Source organism: Bos indicus, chromosome 4, assembly GCF_029378745.1.
Source record: "Bos indicus isolate NIAB-ARS_2022 breed Sahiwal x Tharparkar chromosome 4, NIAB-ARS_B.indTharparkar_mat_pri_1.0, whole genome shotgun sequence".
Lineage (NCBI taxonomy): Eukaryota > Metazoa > Chordata > Mammalia > Artiodactyla > Bovidae > Bos > Bos indicus.
This window is the reverse complement of record NC_091763.1, coordinates 102,628,662-102,645,516: the sequence shown is the minus strand read 5'-3', so window position 1 is coordinate 102,645,516 and position 16,855 is coordinate 102,628,662. Positions and strand designations below refer to the sequence as shown.

The 16,855-nt window shown below is 38.5% G+C and overlaps 1 protein-coding gene across 3 annotated transcripts in view; it reads right to left on the bottom strand.

Moving 5' to 3' along the window:
- The window catches only part of TRIM24 (tripartite motif containing 24), a 116,220-nt gene that overhangs the window by 5,628 nt on the left and 93,737 nt on the right, over positions 1-16,855 (bottom strand). For 2 of the 3 annotated variants that reach the window (XM_070788215.1, XM_070788216.1), the window contains exons 11-17: positions 15,339-15,512; positions 12,531-12,666; positions 10,404-10,476; positions 8,472-8,640; positions 5,084-5,412; positions 4,189-4,321; positions 3,113-3,187 (exon numbers count right to left, since the gene is read on the bottom strand). In XM_070788215.1, the coding sequence (XP_070644316.1) occupies positions 3,113-3,187; positions 4,189-4,321; positions 5,084-5,412; positions 8,472-8,640; positions 10,404-10,476; positions 12,531-12,666; positions 15,339-15,512 (1,089 nt within the window). The remainder of the gene's footprint in view (positions 1-3,112; positions 3,188-4,188; positions 4,322-5,083; positions 5,413-8,471; positions 8,641-10,403; positions 10,477-12,530; positions 12,667-15,338; positions 15,513-16,855) is intronic. The other variant, XM_070788218.1, reaches the window with a different exon arrangement.

Genomic DNA, 16,855 nt, shown 5'->3' with positions numbered 1-16,855 from the left:
CACCCCAAAGACTATAGTGGACCCCCGAACTGTGCAGGTACACTTATACACAGATTTTTTTCCATGAAATTCATACAGCAATACGACAAAATCTGTGATTGATTGATGCTGTAGATACAGAAGGCTGACTGTAAAGTCACATAAAGACTCCACTGTGCAGAAAGTTGGTGCCCTCAACCTCTGTGTTGTTCTAAGAGTCAACTGCATTTCTTTTTCCGATCTTAACTTCTCAAAACTTGTTTACAAGGAAAGAAGTTCATTGCTTCTCTGCTCAGTGTTACTTGGCTAGTTTTCTTTTCTAATGTTGCATTCATTTAAAAAAATTTTTAACAAATCTATTAGCTTTTTAAAGGAAATTCAGACATCAGAGAATAGAACACATTTTGAGTAGCAGGTCCAACACCTTACAATAACGAACTAAGTGAAAGTGAAACTGAAGGTTGCACAGTCCTATCTGACTCTTTGCAACCCCGTGGACTATACAGTCCATGGGATTCTCCAGCCAGAATACTGGAGTGGGTAGCCTTTCTCTTCTCCAGGGGATCTTCCCAACTCAGGGACTGAACCCAGATCACGCACAATGCAGGTGGATTCTTTACCAGCTGAGCCACTAGGGAAGCCCATAATGCACTAAAGTCACATCAAACTTGAAATATGAAGCTTTTGAAGTCAATGGTAAGCATACACACACCTCCTCCTCTATTGTTAACGTCTACTTCTTAAGATATACCCATTTGAATGCAGAGTTCCAAAGAATAGCAAGGAGAGATAAGAAAGCCTTCCTCAGTGATCAATGCAAAGAAATAGAGGAAAACAATAGAATGGGAAAGACTAGAGATCTCTTCAAGAAAATGAGAGACCAAGGGAACATTTCATGCAAAGATGGGCTCGATAAAGGACAGAAATAGTATGGACCTAACAGAAGCAGAAGATATTAAGAAGAGGTGGCAAGAATACACAGAAGAACTGTACAAAAAAGATCTTCATGACCCAGATAATCACGATGGTGTGATCACTCACCTAGAGCCAGACATCCTAGAATGTGAAGTCAAATGGGCCTTAGGAAGCATCACTATGAACAAAGGTAGTGCAGGTGATGGAATTCCAGTTGAGCTATTTCAAATCCTGAAAGATGATGCTGTGAAAGTGCTGCACTCATATGTCAGCAAATTTGGAAAACTCAGCAGTGGCCACAGGACTAGAAGAGGTCAGTTTTCATTCTAATCCCTAAGAAAGGCAATGCCAAAGAATGCTCAAACTAATCGCACAATTGTACTTATCTCACATGCTAGTAAAGTAACGCTCAAAATTCTCCAAGTCAGGCTTCAGCAATACGTGAACTGTGAACTTCCAGATGTTCAAGCTGGATTTAGAAAAGGCAGAGGAACCAGAGATGAAATTGCTGACATCTGCTGGATCATCGAAAAAGCAAGAGAATTCCAGAAACACATCTATTTCTGCTTTATTGACTATGCCAAAGCCTTTGACTGTGTGGATCACAATAAACTGTGGAAAATTCTGAAAGAGATGGGAATACCAGACCACCTGACCTGCCTCTTGAGAAACCTGTATGCAGGTCAGGAAGCAACAGTTAGAACTGGACATGGAACAACAGACTGGTTCCAAATATGAAAAGAAGTAAGTCAAAGCTGTATATTGTCACCCTGCAGAGTACATCGTGGGAAATGCTGGGCTGAAGGAAGCACAGGCTGGAATCAAGATGGGGAGAAATATCAGTCACCTCAGATATGCAGATGACACCACCCTTATGGCAGAAAGTGAAGAAGAACTAAAGAGCCTCTTGATGAAAGTGAAAGAGGAGAGTGAAAAAGTTGGCTTAAAGCTCAACATTCAGAAAACGAAGATCATGGTATCCGGTCCCATCACTTCATGGCAAATAGATGGAGAAACAGTTGAAACAGTGGCTGCCTTTGTTTTTGGGGGCTCCAAAATCACTGCAGATGTTTTTTGCAGCCATGAAATTAAAAGACGCTTATTCCTTGGAAGGAAAGTTATGACCAAACTAGACAGCATAATAAAGCAGAGACATTACTTTGCCAACAATGGTCCGTCTAGTCAAGGTTATGGTTTTTCCAGTAGTTATGTATGGATGTGAGAGTTGGACTATAAGAAAAGCTGAGCGCTGAAGAATTGATGCTTTTGAACTGTGGTGTTGGAGAAGACTCTTGAGAGTCCCTTGGACTGCAAGGAGATCCAACCAGTCCATCCTAAAGGAGATCAGTCCTGGGTGTTTATTGGAAGGACTAATGCTAAAGCTGAAACTCCAACACTTTGGCCACCTGATACGAAGAGCTGGCTCATTTGAAAAGACCCTGATGCTGTGAAAGATTGAGGGCAGGAGGAGAAGGGACGACAGAGCATGAGATGGTTGGATGGCATCACCGACTCAATGGACATGGGTTTGGGTAGACTCCGGCAGTTGGTTATGGACAGGGTGGCTTGGCGTTGCTGCGGTCTGTGGGGCTGCAAAGAGTCAGACATGACCTAGCGACTGAACTGAACTTATTACTTGAAGTCTGCACCTATAAATCAAAATGTGTACAGAGATGGGGGGTGGGCATGGGGTGTCTTTACCTGAAATGAAAAGTTTCTTTCCCAATAGCTTTAGGATATATATACCTAAAACTCCTGAGAGAAACAATTGATTTAAATCATCCCAGAGAATAGTAAGTAAAATGCATGAAAGAAAGAATACATGAAAAAAGAACAGAAGTTTTTGAGCAGTTAACATACAATGTAGTCAAGATTAAAGCATTCAGTATGTATTAACAGGGCTTCCAAGGTGGCTCAGTGGTAAAGCATCTGCCTGCCAATACAGGGGATGCGTGCTTGATCCCTCGGTTGGGACGATCTCCTGGAGAAGGAAATGGCAAGCCACTCCAGTATTCTTGTTGGAGGAATCCCATGGGCAAAAGAGCAAGGGGAGTGACTAAACAACAACAATGCAGTAAGTTTTAAGATTTTGATTAATGTAAGAAATTTACTGTTGAAAAATGGTACAGAAACTAGATTCTCATAAATCAAGTTTCAGAAAAACCATCCCACTGTACAAAAATGCATTTTAATACTTTAAAGCACCATTAATACTTACGGTCAGAGGAACTGGGTCTTGAAAAGCCAGGCTCATTTCATGGCAGTAAAGAAATAAAAGTAGGCGTTCACACTTCTAAGCATAAATAAATAAATAAAAAATAATGAAGTCACAACTAAATTTTTAGTAGCAATATTAATAGATCTAAAAGTACCAGAATGGAAAGTAAAACCAGATGAATACAAAAAACAGTGATACTTAGAGCTTTGATGTCCTTTCCAATCATTTGCTACAGTGTACTGTTTGACATTTTGGGATGCATGTAACATATGAGAGCAGTCTTTACAGAAATAAGAACAGTATCACTAGAAAACCATCTGAAGTTTTTATTTCCACTTATCTGCAATTTTTATACTGAATTACTCACAGTCAATAAAATGACTCATAATCAATAAAAAACACCCAGGTGTTAAGCGATCCAGGTGGATCTCTATCCATGGGGTGTTGGGTCCTAAGGCCCCTCTCTGAATGCAGATGTTTTTGTCATGCACTCTGCTATTTCTCTGCTTACAAGTCTACCCCAGTAACCACCGTGTCTCAGTGGTAGTGCATATTTCAGCCCTCTCTTGCACAACAACTTTCATACTGATTGTTCTACTTAATAAATTAGCAAAGGAGCTTCTTTAGTAATAAATAAGGTTAAATACATTAGCTGGCTTTAAGGTATAAATCCAGTACCACTGGGTGAAAGAATGAGTTATTTCCAGGAAGAGTAAATAGAAAAACCCATCTTTTTGCTGCCAATTCTGAACAAATTCCAAGGAAGAAAACATATTTGTAGTAGAAAATAAAACTGAAATTTATTAAAGGTAGGCTAAATTGAAAAGTCCAGACCACATAAAGGATATACAGTCTACCGTGTTCAATTACCGTATTTTAAGCTTCTAGGAAATGTATATATAGCATCGCTATTTTACTTCATTAAAAAAGTTATAGTCTGCCATTATTTAAGATTCTTGTATTCTGTGGAAGTACTAAGTTGACGATACACTTCTTTGATGACGGCACAGCTGCATTACAATGATGGGACGTCTAACCGAAACAACTAAGTTTAACAATCTAGGCTGGAAACTTACCCTTTTATCTATTGGTGTTAGTTTGACAAAGCCTTCAGTTTTCCTTTTTTCTGAGTTGTGAACGGGAACATCACAATCATATTCAACTTCGGGTTTAGATAAGTCTCGGCAGAAAGTGCAGATCCACTCTCCACTGTTGGGGGAGGAAGTATCTGACTGAGTTCCTGCTGCATCACTCCTCTCCTCACTACCTCCCTTTCCCACCCTGCTCCGTGCCATCTGTAATGCAGAATTATTTATTTGGTGTAACTGTTAATCACTGAGGATTTACCACCTATCTCCTATGTACATGGCACCATGCTGAGAGCTTACCCACAGGAATACAGTTCATGGGCCTAAGGGGTGTGTTAGTCCAGTGAAGGGGGCATGAAATATACACACAAAAGAAAACAAATAAAACACACACATTAATCTATGCCTGATGTGAGGCACAAATGGCATTTCCCCCCAAATGATTAAGTTTGAAATTATACAATGGTTGTTCTCTATTATTATCATCTCATAAGGTCTAAGAATTTACTGAAGATATTTATAAATAATAAAACTCAAATGCCTGGCAAATAAGATGCACTAAATTATGACAGTTGTGCATAAGAATCATTGTTCTTCATGGTAATTCCCTTGTAATAATTTAAAGGGCCAGATGTTTTTTTCCTTGACATAACAGACTAGGTTTTTGAGAGATGAGAGAAGCAAAGGAAATGTGAGACAGGGTATGGAAAACCCTATGCTGAACATTTTGGCGTATAAATTTATGCCAAGTGGATTTCTATTTAAATTTTTATAAAGGTTTTGTGTTTAAAAAAAAAAAGGTTTTGTGTTACAGGATCTAATATCATTGCTGTTATTATTTATAGTGAAAAATGGTAAGCAAGGGAAGCAAGTGCCATCTTACCTTGGAAAATTTGCCAGAGTGGGCACGTGACAAGAGAGATGGAATACTTTGGGACACTTCTCACAGCACAGGAGTTCCCCTCCATTCTGACAAACTGCACACCAGTCCTCATTGGGGTCATCCTCTTTCCTCGTCTCCCCAGCATGAAGGGGTGACTTCTGGGAGGCATCTAGCCACTCAGACTTTCCATTTGAGGAGTTTTCCTGGTGAAGTCCAGGTTGATCTCCTGTGCTGTCAGGGGCATCTGATCTCAACACAGACTCCTCGGATGCAGAGCTCTGACTGCTATTTAGGAGCAGGGAGGTGAGTATGCTTCTTGGATAGTTGGTCTGCAATGGAAAAGAGTTAACTATGTATATGGATTTCTTAAACTGCCATTCTTTATCAGCACTACTGCAATTTTGGATTGCAATTTGCTTACTCATGCTGCTAAGTCACTTCAGTTGTGTCCGACTCTGTGCAACCCCATAGACGGCAGCCTACCAGGCTCCCCCGTCCCTGGGATTTCCAGGCAAGAACACTGGAGTGGGTTGCCATTTCCTTCTCCGATGCATGAAAGTGAAAAGTGAAAGTGAAGTCGCTCAGTCGTGTCGGACCCTCAGCGACCCCATGGAGTGAGCACCTGGTTATTTCAAATGAGTCCATGAAACTGCAGGAGAGCAGACTGTTTACTGCTAACTGGCCCTAATGGTAAAGAACATGGACCTCAACTGAAAAACATCTTCCAAACAGAAGATCAGCAGCAGTAAGGGGGTGTGGATAAAAGGAAAAGGAAAAATCTTTTTGACGGCTTCAGAAGTGGCAGAATAGGTGGTTAATGTAGAAGTCAACCATGTGAACTGTAAATACATTTTACTGGAGACGTTAATTCAAATTATACGCAAACACAAAACATTCCTACTGTAGATTTTTTTTTTTATCATTCATAGAAAGGTATACTGCTTTAATTCTTATCGGTAATTTCACCTCTCCAAGTGCCATTAATAACATTAAAGTGAACCTAAATTCTATGCTGGAGCCTAGAATGGTGAAAATTTAAAATTAGGAACTAAATCTATTATTTCCTTTAAATGTTAAAATAAATTCTTAAGTAATAAAATGCAGATTCAGTTAAGGGCGTGGTTATTCTAATATTCTTTGGAGGTAATTATTTTCAAATTATTTAGCTTTTTTCTATGCTAGTTAGTTCTATATTTCTAAAGAGTACGCTTATACTGTAATTTTCCAGATTTAAATTTTAAACATTTTCTATTTTATTACACATGTATATATTTTTTATACTATGCAAGATTAGATTTTTCCTTCCTGACTCTCCATATCCTCCTTATACTTAACACACCATTTATGCCATCTTCTTAACATAGTTTTATTAAGCACTGATTTCTTTTTAGTTGGCAGGGGCAAGTACAACTGTTATAAGCAGCATTTATTCTAACTGGTCAGTATCACTGCTGTACTAATATCCTGAAAAATCAATTTTTGGTCAAATGCATGTTCAGGTCATATTTTGATTATATTTAGTTCTTATTTAAATTTTTTATTTTGGTATTTATTTATATCATTACGACTATATACTGTTCATTGTATAACCACAGTATGTACTATGATCACTTCCTCTTTTGTCTAACTTTTTGTTTTTTACTATGAGTCAATAATTGTTGTTGGTCAGTTAAGTCATGTCCAACTCTATGAATGGCAGCACACCAGGGTTCCCTGACCTTCACTATCTCCCAGAGCTTGCTCAAACTCATTTCCATTGAGTTGGTGATGCCATCCTCTGTCATCCGCTTCTCTTCCTGCCCTTAATCTTTCCCAGCATCAGGGTCTTTTTCAATGAGTCAACTCTTTGCATCAAGTGGCCAAAGTACTGGAGCTTCAGCTTTAGCATCAGTCCTTCCAATGAATATTCAGGGTTGATTTCCTTTAGGATTGACTGGTTTGATCTCCTTGTGTCCAAGGGACTCTCAAGAATCTTCTCCAACACCACAGTACAAAAGCATCAATTCTTTGGCACTCGGCCTTCTTTGTGGTCCAACTCTCACATCCATACATAACTACTGGAAAAACCATAGCTTTGACTACACAGACCTTTTGTCAGTGAAGTGATGTCTCTGCTTTTTAATACACTGTCTAGGTTTGTTATAGCTTTAGTTTCAAGGAGCAACTGTCTTTTAATTTTGTGGTTGCAGTCACCGTCTGCAGTCATTTTGGAGCCTAAGAAAATAAAATCTGTCACTGTCAATTACCTTACTCTAAGATTTAATCCATTTGCTTCTTTTTCTAGATATCTATCTCTAAGTTATTCTCACAATCTCCAACAGGGTTATAAAATGCTTCTCAATACTGTCAAAATTTTTTTCTCCCTCTTCACACATCCCTGATGGAGTCTTCTGTCCCCCTACAGGGTATACAAGAGGAGCTGTTGAACTGGGGACTAACTATTCTTTTCTTTGCTTCTCTTCTGTGTTAGATTCTATTTCTGGAATTCTATGTCTTCCTCTTTCTGGGTTTACTTCATTTTCGATGAAGCATATTTTCAAATATCTCCCTCAGAATGAGTATATGGAATTAAATTTTTGAGACTCCGCATGCATGTCTAAAAATGTTTATTTCATCTTTATACATAATCATTTGAATGGGTACAGAATTCTCCCTACAAAATATCTTTCTTCACAATTTTGATATTTCTCTATTGGTTTCCAGCTTTGAGAGTCTGTGGAGAACTTGGTGATTTAAAATGTCTGATTCATTATGTAAGGTGTTTTTCTCCTCTGGAGGCTTTTAGAATCTGTTTAGAATACTGGCATTCTAAAATTGATGATGGTATATATGACTTGCATTTTTTTTCATTTACTTGTTCTGGTACTTGCTAGGCCCTTTCAACTCAGATGCTCATGCCCTTCAGTTGGGCTTCCCTGATAGCTCAGTTGGTAAAGAATCCGCCTGCAAGGCAGGAGACCCTGGTTCAATCCCTGGGTTGGGAAGATCCCCTGGAGAAGGGAACGGCTACCCACTCCAGTATTCTGGCCTGGAGAATCTCAGGTAGCAAAGAGTCGGACACGACTGAGCAGCTTTCACAAACAGTTGGACACGACTGAGTGACTTTCACCACTCACTAGTACTGCCCTTCAGTTATAGAAGTCTCCATGTAGTATGGCTTTGACAATTACCTTCCATGTAGTTTACTCCATTCTCTCTTTAAAATACCCAACCTCCTCATTTAATAAGCCTCTTGTTTTGATATACTGAGAGATTTCCTCAAAGTTTTCAACCTCTAAGTTGACTATTTTCCTGCCTTTAAATACAATAGCTTTTATTTCCTACAATTTATTTAAAAGTTCCTTTCATCTTATCCCTCAAGTAGGAGTAGTACTGCAATCATAATTACATTTTGAGCCCTGGATTCTTCATCTGATTCTTGTTTCACTATTACAACAGGAAAATCATAATTTTCAGGTGGTCCACTGTTTTCTTGTTTTATTCGAATTGGCTCCAACATGACCACTGGGACTTTGTGTGTAGAATCAGCTCCTGCTGGTTTGCTAGAAGAGCCAGAGCTAGAAATATAAGAAAAAAGGAAAGAAAACAAAATCTAAGAAAGCTATCTTAAGTATCTTAAAAAGAGGTACAACAATAGCTTTATGGGAATAATGCTGTATCTTCATGGCAGTGAAGATTTGCTATGTTATATCAGCAAAAATGATACATAACTGAAATGCATCTGTTGTATGCAAAATAGTTTCATTTATGTATAAAAAATGTTCTATGTGTTAACCTACCTAAATAGTTACATTATATACCTGGAAAGATACCTAAATACATTTAAATAAATCCTGAATTAAAACTGACTTCAATATTCTAAGGTTCTAAAATTAGGCAGCCAGATCTTAGAACTATCTTAGAAGTAGCATATTTTTTTTTAGTCTTTCCCATTTCCTTCTCTAGTCAGTGACAAAGAGAACTCTAGGCTCATATTAATGATTTACTGTCACAAAGAGTGAAGAGAATTAACTAGGGACATAATTCATTTGTATGAGAGAGTTAATTCTTAGGTAGGTTGATAAGAAGTCTGGGGTCCTGAGGAAAAGAAAAAGACAAAGTTTTTTTTTCTACATTCTTGCATCTTAGTCACAGAAAACTTTATTGTGTGTGGCAGAGTTTTATTACAGTATAAAAAGGGATAGAGAAAGCTTCTGATACAGACATCAGAAGGGTGAAGGACAGTGCCTCCTCACTAGTCTTAGCAAGGGAGCTGTATACTTTTTCAATTCAGTCAAGGTTGTAAAGATCTTACCAGAACCACTCCCACAATTTACATTTTAAGATGACAGAACTAGAACAGAATACTATACAAAAAAGATCTTAATAACCCAGATAACCAAGATGGTGTGATCACTCACCTAGAACTATTTTTTTTCTTTAAGCCCAGAGCTAATGACTACACAACAAAAGAACTCATCTTGCTCAAGGGCATGTTTAAAGCGTCTGCCTGCAATGTGGGAGACCTGGGTTCGATCCCTGGGTTGGGAAGATCCCCTGGAGAAGGAAATGGCAACCCACTCCAGTATTCTTGCCTGGAGATCCCATGGACAGAGGAGCCTGGTGGGCTACAGTCCACGGGGTCACAAAGAGTCAGACACGACTGAGCGACTTCACTTTTACTGTACCAATAATTATATAACAACAGTGTATCCTACTGGAGGACATGTTTCTCCTTAAGAACCTTCTGATTAATCCTGTCATCTTGAAGTGTATGTTGTGGGAATGGGTCTGGTAAGATCTTTCTATTGTTAGTTCTAATCCCATTATCTTAAAATGTAAATTGTGGGAGTGGGTCTGGTAAGACTTTTACAACCTTGAGTCAGTCTTTTGATTGTCTCCCCTTCAGAGTATGTTTCCTCCATAGGATTAGGAAAGTAAGAATTGGGCTCACTATTGATGAGAAATTTACAAGCAGTATGAGTGGTGTGTAACTGAAGTTAAAATACAATTTCAACAACTGTAAATTAATTTGTTTTAAAGCAAATTCAATGCAAGGTATTTAGAAAAGTCAGAACACCAATTTTAGTATAAAATTATTTGTTTTCTCTAAGTTTTTATTTGTGCATGTCCCTATACAGTGCAGTGTTATACATCCATCATTTCTGCTTTTTCTTTGCTATTATGCTAAACTCAAATGTATTTTCTAATTTTCAACACATGCACAAATCTTTTTGTATCTTTAAAGATAAAGATACAAAATTGATTAACCCATTAACTGATTTCGTTAACATGTAATATATAATTATTATACACTGGACAGTAAGTTGAGTCCGTTTACCTTCCTCGGCTGCCGACGCTGGAGGCACTAGGTGAACGTATTGGCGGGTGTACACTTGTCATAGTAACAGGTCCTGAGGAGGAAGAGATCAGACACATTCATAGAATGAATATCTGTATTTAATTCCTATTGAATGTTCTCACTTTGTAGTACACTGAAACTGGAAACACATAATGAAATTATATAAAACAAAAAGTAGTTGCTGAACTCCCAGCAGAGCTGGAGTGCCCTGAAGTAGCAGGGCTGTTCAATCTCAGCACTATTGACATTTTGGGCCAGGTAATTCTTTGATGTGGGGGCTGTATGTGCATTGTAAGGATGCCAAGCAGCCCCCTTGGCCTCGACCAGTTATTAGATGCCAGTAGCATCTCTACATACACAGCATCTAGGGGTGTAATAATCAGAAATGTCACCAAACACTGTTCAGTGTTCCACATGAGAGTAACCAGGGTAGGAGCTTCGTGAGGACACTAATGCCAGCAAAAGCTGCAGAGCACAATAAAAAGTTGGTAGGGCTCATATAAAAGCAGTCCAAGAAAGAAATCAACACAGAGACTAATTAATGGAAGACAATGGAGCAATGTGTAGAAGGTACTTTGCCCTGTGCTGGACACAGAGTCAGTACTGAATAAAGTTAGCTTTAGTAATGGTGCTAAAATGGCTTCCAGAAATGTGTCAAGTTATATTACCACCAGCAATGTATCAGAGCATTCCTCCCATTACATCCTTATCAATGAGTATTTTCACTGTTGAAATCTTGCTTACTCAATAGTTAGAAATCATGTCTCTTGATTTCATAATGACTACTAGTGAGATGGAACCACCCATCTTTCTTCCTCCCGCCCCCTCACTTTAGAGAGTTATTTCCTCTTTAGGGAGTTATCTACTCATGGAGAAGGAAATGGCAATCCACTTCAGTATTCTTGCTGGGAAAATCCCATGGACAGAGGAACCTGGTGGGCTACAGTCCCTGGGGTCACAAGAGTCGGACACGACTGAGCACACACGCTGCAGGGTCCTCTGGTAATACTGTGTGCTGTCCTTATTCATTTGTATGAACTTGCTACATAATTAGGAGAAGGCAATGGCAACTCACTCCAGTACTCTTGCCTGGGAAATCCCATGGACAGAGGAGCCTGGTAGGCTGCAGTCCATGGAGTCATGAAGGGTCAGACTCGACTGAGCAACTTCACTTTCACTTTTCACTTTCATGCACTGGAGAAGAAAATAGCAACCCACTCCAGTATTGTTGCTTGGAGAATCCCAGGGACCGGAGCCTGGTGGGCTGCCATCTATGGGGTCACACAGAGTCTGACACAACTGACGTGACTTAGCAGCAGCTACATAATTAAATAGTTTTTCTGCCATCTTTTGTCAACAATTTCCTTTCAGTTTGTTTACGTTTTAAATAAGTACCTCTTAAAATTCTAAAACTGCTTTATTATGTGGGACTAGTTAATGGCATAAGAGAGTCTCCTCTTTCCTTATTTGGTCTAAGGCATCTAATTTGCCAAGGTCTCTGGGAGTAGCTTTTCACTTTTCATTTTCATGCGTTGGGGAAGGAAATGGCAACCCACTCCAGTGTTCTTGCCTGGAGAATCCCAGGGATGGGGGAGCCACCAGGCTGCCAGTGGGCTGCCGTCTTTGGGGTCGCACAGAGTTGGACACGACTGAAGTGACTTAGCAGCTGGGAGTAGCAGCATTAGTCAGAGGGCTTCTCTTTTGGAGGAAATAAGTAGTTCTGTCCAAAATTCTTAAAACACAAACACCAAACCAGGGTAGGAGCAATCAACAAAAAGAGTGTTACTGAGACATTTTAAGTCTAGGCAAATTCTACACAAAAAGGGACAATACTATAGGCAACTTGTCTAAAAGAGAAAGTAAAATAGCAATTTCCTCCTAGGAGTGTGTGCTATGGTGCCTCTAAGTTCTGTTGAAACTGAAAATGTAGAGAGGCGTAATCTTTGCTTTCCACTTTGAAAGTACACTAATTTCAAAGACTACTTAAAACACAGATCCATTTTAATCACCCAAGAGACAAAGGGAAGGTGGAGGCCGATCCTTTTATTATTAATAAGTAAAAACTGAAAAAAAAAAACTATAAAAATTTTTACAAGTCCACTTTACCTGCAAGGCCTGGAGATGGCACTGATGAATTCGGTGACTGGACAGTTCTGTTTGAGGGTGGTCGTGGCTGGCCATGATCGGTACTAGTATCTTTCCTCACAATGTTGTCCAGCATAATAGTACTTGAACAGTCAATCTGGTAAGAAAAGAAATTACTTCATGGCATTCTGACTCAGCAAGTTAAAAGCTATTTTAAATTTATAAGAAAACTTTTGTAGATGCAAATATCCTTTTGAGAAGTTCTGATGTATATTTTCCCCATAAACAATCTTGGAAAAAAGCTCTCATACTTCTTGATACTTCATCGTAGTAAATATACCGAGGTCACACTATTTCACAATTCATGAGCCAGGAGAAAGGAATACTGTGTGTTACCTCCTTAAAAGTGAAAACAAAATTATTTTTAAAATTTTATTTAAAGATAATAGAAGTACCAATTAAAAAAAAACCTGGTGAGACAAATAGCACCATTTCACATTTAAAAAATTTCTTTAGTGTCTGGCTTTATAACAGCCAACTGGAATCTGATATATTTTCTCGATCTGCTCAGATGTGTGATTGTGGCTAAAGAATATGAAGAAAATCTGGTCTTACACAGGGAAGACCTTGTAGAGCCTCTGAAAAGGTTGTACAGACCCTCATGTTCCTGGCCCACACTTCAAGAACTCATGCTCTGTTATGCACTAGATAGATGAAACACGTCCACACATCACACATTTCGAGAACATTAACGTCATTTAACTACATTATTAATGTTTGGTAGGAAAAATCTGATCCCCTGTAGATTCTTGCTTTACATGTTTATAAGTAATTAACTGCTAAGCCAAACTACTGATAAATTTCTACCAAGACTTTAATACTTTAGATTAAAATTTTCTAAATTTTATTTTTTATTGAAGTATAATTGAATTACAATGTTTTGCTAATTTCTGCTGTACAAAAAAGTGATTCAGTTATATACATTATTATTCATATTCTTTTTGATTATGGTTTATCACAGGATACTGAATATAGTTCCCTGTGCTACAGTTCTTTGTTGCTAATCCTTGTTGCTTGTGTATTCTATATACACCAGTTTGCGTGAACTAATCTCAAACTCCCAATCCAACCCTCTCCTAAATCTCTTTGGATGCAAATATTTTTAATGCTTAAATATACCATTTGTTTCCTAAGAATGTCTTTGTGATTAAAATCCAGCTTAATAGTTCCAGCCTTTCTCAATCAAGATTCTTCAAGAAAATTAAGTCCTACATTCCAAGGGCATAGGCTGTATATAATGAATTTACTTCTTGCCTCTGCATCTAGAATGGTACTGCTACTGCTGCTGCAGCTAAGTCGCTCAGTCGTGTCCGACTCTTAATGACCCCATGGACTGCAGCCCACCAGGCTCCTCCGCCCATGGGATTTTCCAGGCAAGAGTACTGGAGTGGGGTGCCATTGTCTTCTCCCAGAATGGTACTAGTTATGAACAAACCTTGGAAGGACTGAGCAAACAGTCCCTCAAAGCAGTTTCTTTCTTTTGTGGTTCAGATGAGGAATCTCAGTTGAGAAAGGCTGGTACACAAAGGGTCATCTGTATTTGAAGGCTGTAGAGGAAATTTTACTTTCTGTGGGTCCTCTTTCAGTTGGGGGAGGAGGGAAGTAAATGGGGTTATTTTCCTTTAATATTCTTTGGGCACTACCTTGGCCAATACAATGCTTGTGGCCAGAGTACTTATACAAGTACAAGTACTTATACAAGTACAATACAATAGTTGTGGCAATAAGTACTGGATTGACTAGATTTGTTAGATCTTAATATAATAAAAGTTATTTACACTGTGGAGGAATCCTAAAAGCTAAAATAAAATTATAGGAATGAACAAAAGTTTTCCTATCATCTATGCATGAAAATAAAATACATATACTCTACCTGTCTAAATTATATACAATTACTTAAAAAATGAAGTAACTCCAGTAAGGTTAATGATTCAACTTTTAGGAAATATGAATTCATCTCAGTAATTTGAAAAAGTAAATAATATAACATTTTAGATTTCCTTCACAATCCTACAAGATTTCTTAAAAGTTCTTCATGTTTGCATAAGTGATTACCTAAGCTTGTAGGATGAAAAAAGGTAAAACAAATATCAACTCTTGTGTAATTGATTTGTTTCTTCAATGATGTATTTTCTGTCTTGAAAAAAAAAAATTTATTTTTGAGCCATGCCACAGGGCATGTGGTATCTTAGTTCCCAGACCATGGATCAAACCCACATCCCCTGCATTGGAATTGCAGAGTCTTAACCACTGGACTGGCAGGGAAGTCCCAAAACAGATTGATTAAAAAGTCATACTGACAACCAGTTTAGAGGTAAATGTATTTAATTTAAATAAAAAAGAAATCAGAGGTAATACTGCACTTGTCAGTAAAATGTTATCATTTTTCATTAAACCTGTCTCCAACTCTTCTGACGTCTTAAATGTTAGCCTTGCTCTCTAACCCTATTCTAATGAATCACATTCCAGCAATTCTCCCATATTTTCACTTCCCTCCTTCCCTAGCTTACATTCCATAATTAATCACCATAATCATTCATTTACTAACACATTAACTCCAGTGCCCTGAAAGACATTCTGTAGTATGTTTAAGTGTTAATACTAATCTTTTTATGATTCCTGCTGTCACAATATTTCTAAAGGATAAAAACAACTTCCAAACACAAACACACAGCCTATAATCCAACATAACCATGGCCTTTCACCAGATTCAAGTTCACTTAAAATTTATGAAACAGATTCTTTAGTGGAAGTTTTGTGTTTACTTACATCTGGAAGAGAAGGAAGATTGTAGGGACCTCCCACCGGTGAGCTCAAATCAATCACAGGTGAGCCGAAAGCCTTTGCATCATACCCTGCTGCACTAGTAATGGTGGGGCTGGAGGGAGTGGAGGACGTGCTGTTGGCAGTCGAGGGGGCCGCATGCCCACTGCTGATCTGCCACTGTGGTAGCAAGAAGGAAGAAGAAAGGTTGCCTATCAGCAAGCCTGTTACATAAAATGTCCATCTAATCCCTGTTCCAGGTACAAGACAAAGTAAAAGACACATTCTACTATTTGAATTCAACTGTAATTTTCATGGAACGGAGAGAGGACACTGGTATATATAATTTTCAGTAATTCTCTCCAAACATAAATAATAAAAAGCACTGATTTCTCCCAGAAGACAACAGTATACACCAGAAAACCACAGCACCCGATCTTGGAAAGCTTATATATATCGGAAAAGAAATCTAAACATGTACATAGCAACTACAAACAAAGACGGAGGACTGAAAACACACCTTTCCTTCTGTCCCCACCTGATAGACCTGAGACTAAAATGACAGTTCAGGGAACTTTTTTTTTTTTTTTTTAAAACAACACATTGACCCTAAAGACAAACTAAAAACAGGATGATCGTTGAGAGTCTGTTTAAGCTTTCCTACTCTAGCTACCCCCAAATAATAAGGACTTCTTTCACCTCTACAGAAGAAGACTGGAAATTAAGTTTCCAGAATAGGTAAAACAGTGTCTTTGGACTCATGGGCACCAGGCTCAGTTGAAGGCAGAAGTATTACACTGAAAATGAAAATTAAGAAACCATACACACACTGAATGCTGAGCTTCAACGAGCATCAGGCCCTGCATTTCAGGCATGAAACAAAGAGATCTTTTGGGAACTGAGCCATTACCTAAAGATAGTGACATCAGTAAATCTAACAAACATGCCAAGGAGCCCTCACACAAGAGCAAAATTCAGCATTAAACATTAGCCCCACATCCCAGCTTTCAGTTTTTTTAAAAACACCCATTCCTTATATACAAACAGGCAACTAAGCATCAACATCTGAGAAAACTGTTACAAGCTGAGATAAACAAAGTGAAAGTGAAGTCGCTCAGTCGTGTCCGACTCTTCACGACCCTGTGGACTGGAGTCTACCACACTCCTCCGTCCATGGGATTTTCCAGACAAGGGTACTGGAGTGGGGTGCCATTTCCTTCTCCAGAGGATCTTCCTGACCCAGGGATAGAACCCAGGTCTCCAGCATGGTAGGCAGACGCTTTACCTGAGCCACCAGGGAAGTCAGGCTGAGATAAACCCATTAAAACTAGGAATGCTATAGTATACAGAGATGAACTGTATGTATACCTGCTGTCTAAAATTTATTTTAAAACCTATCAAAAATAATAAGGTTTGACTGATGGATGAATGGATAAATGGATACAGATAACAAAGGAGACAGCAAATAGAGCAATCTGTCCCCTATACAACTCTCTCAACTAAGTTTGAAAATTTTATGATAA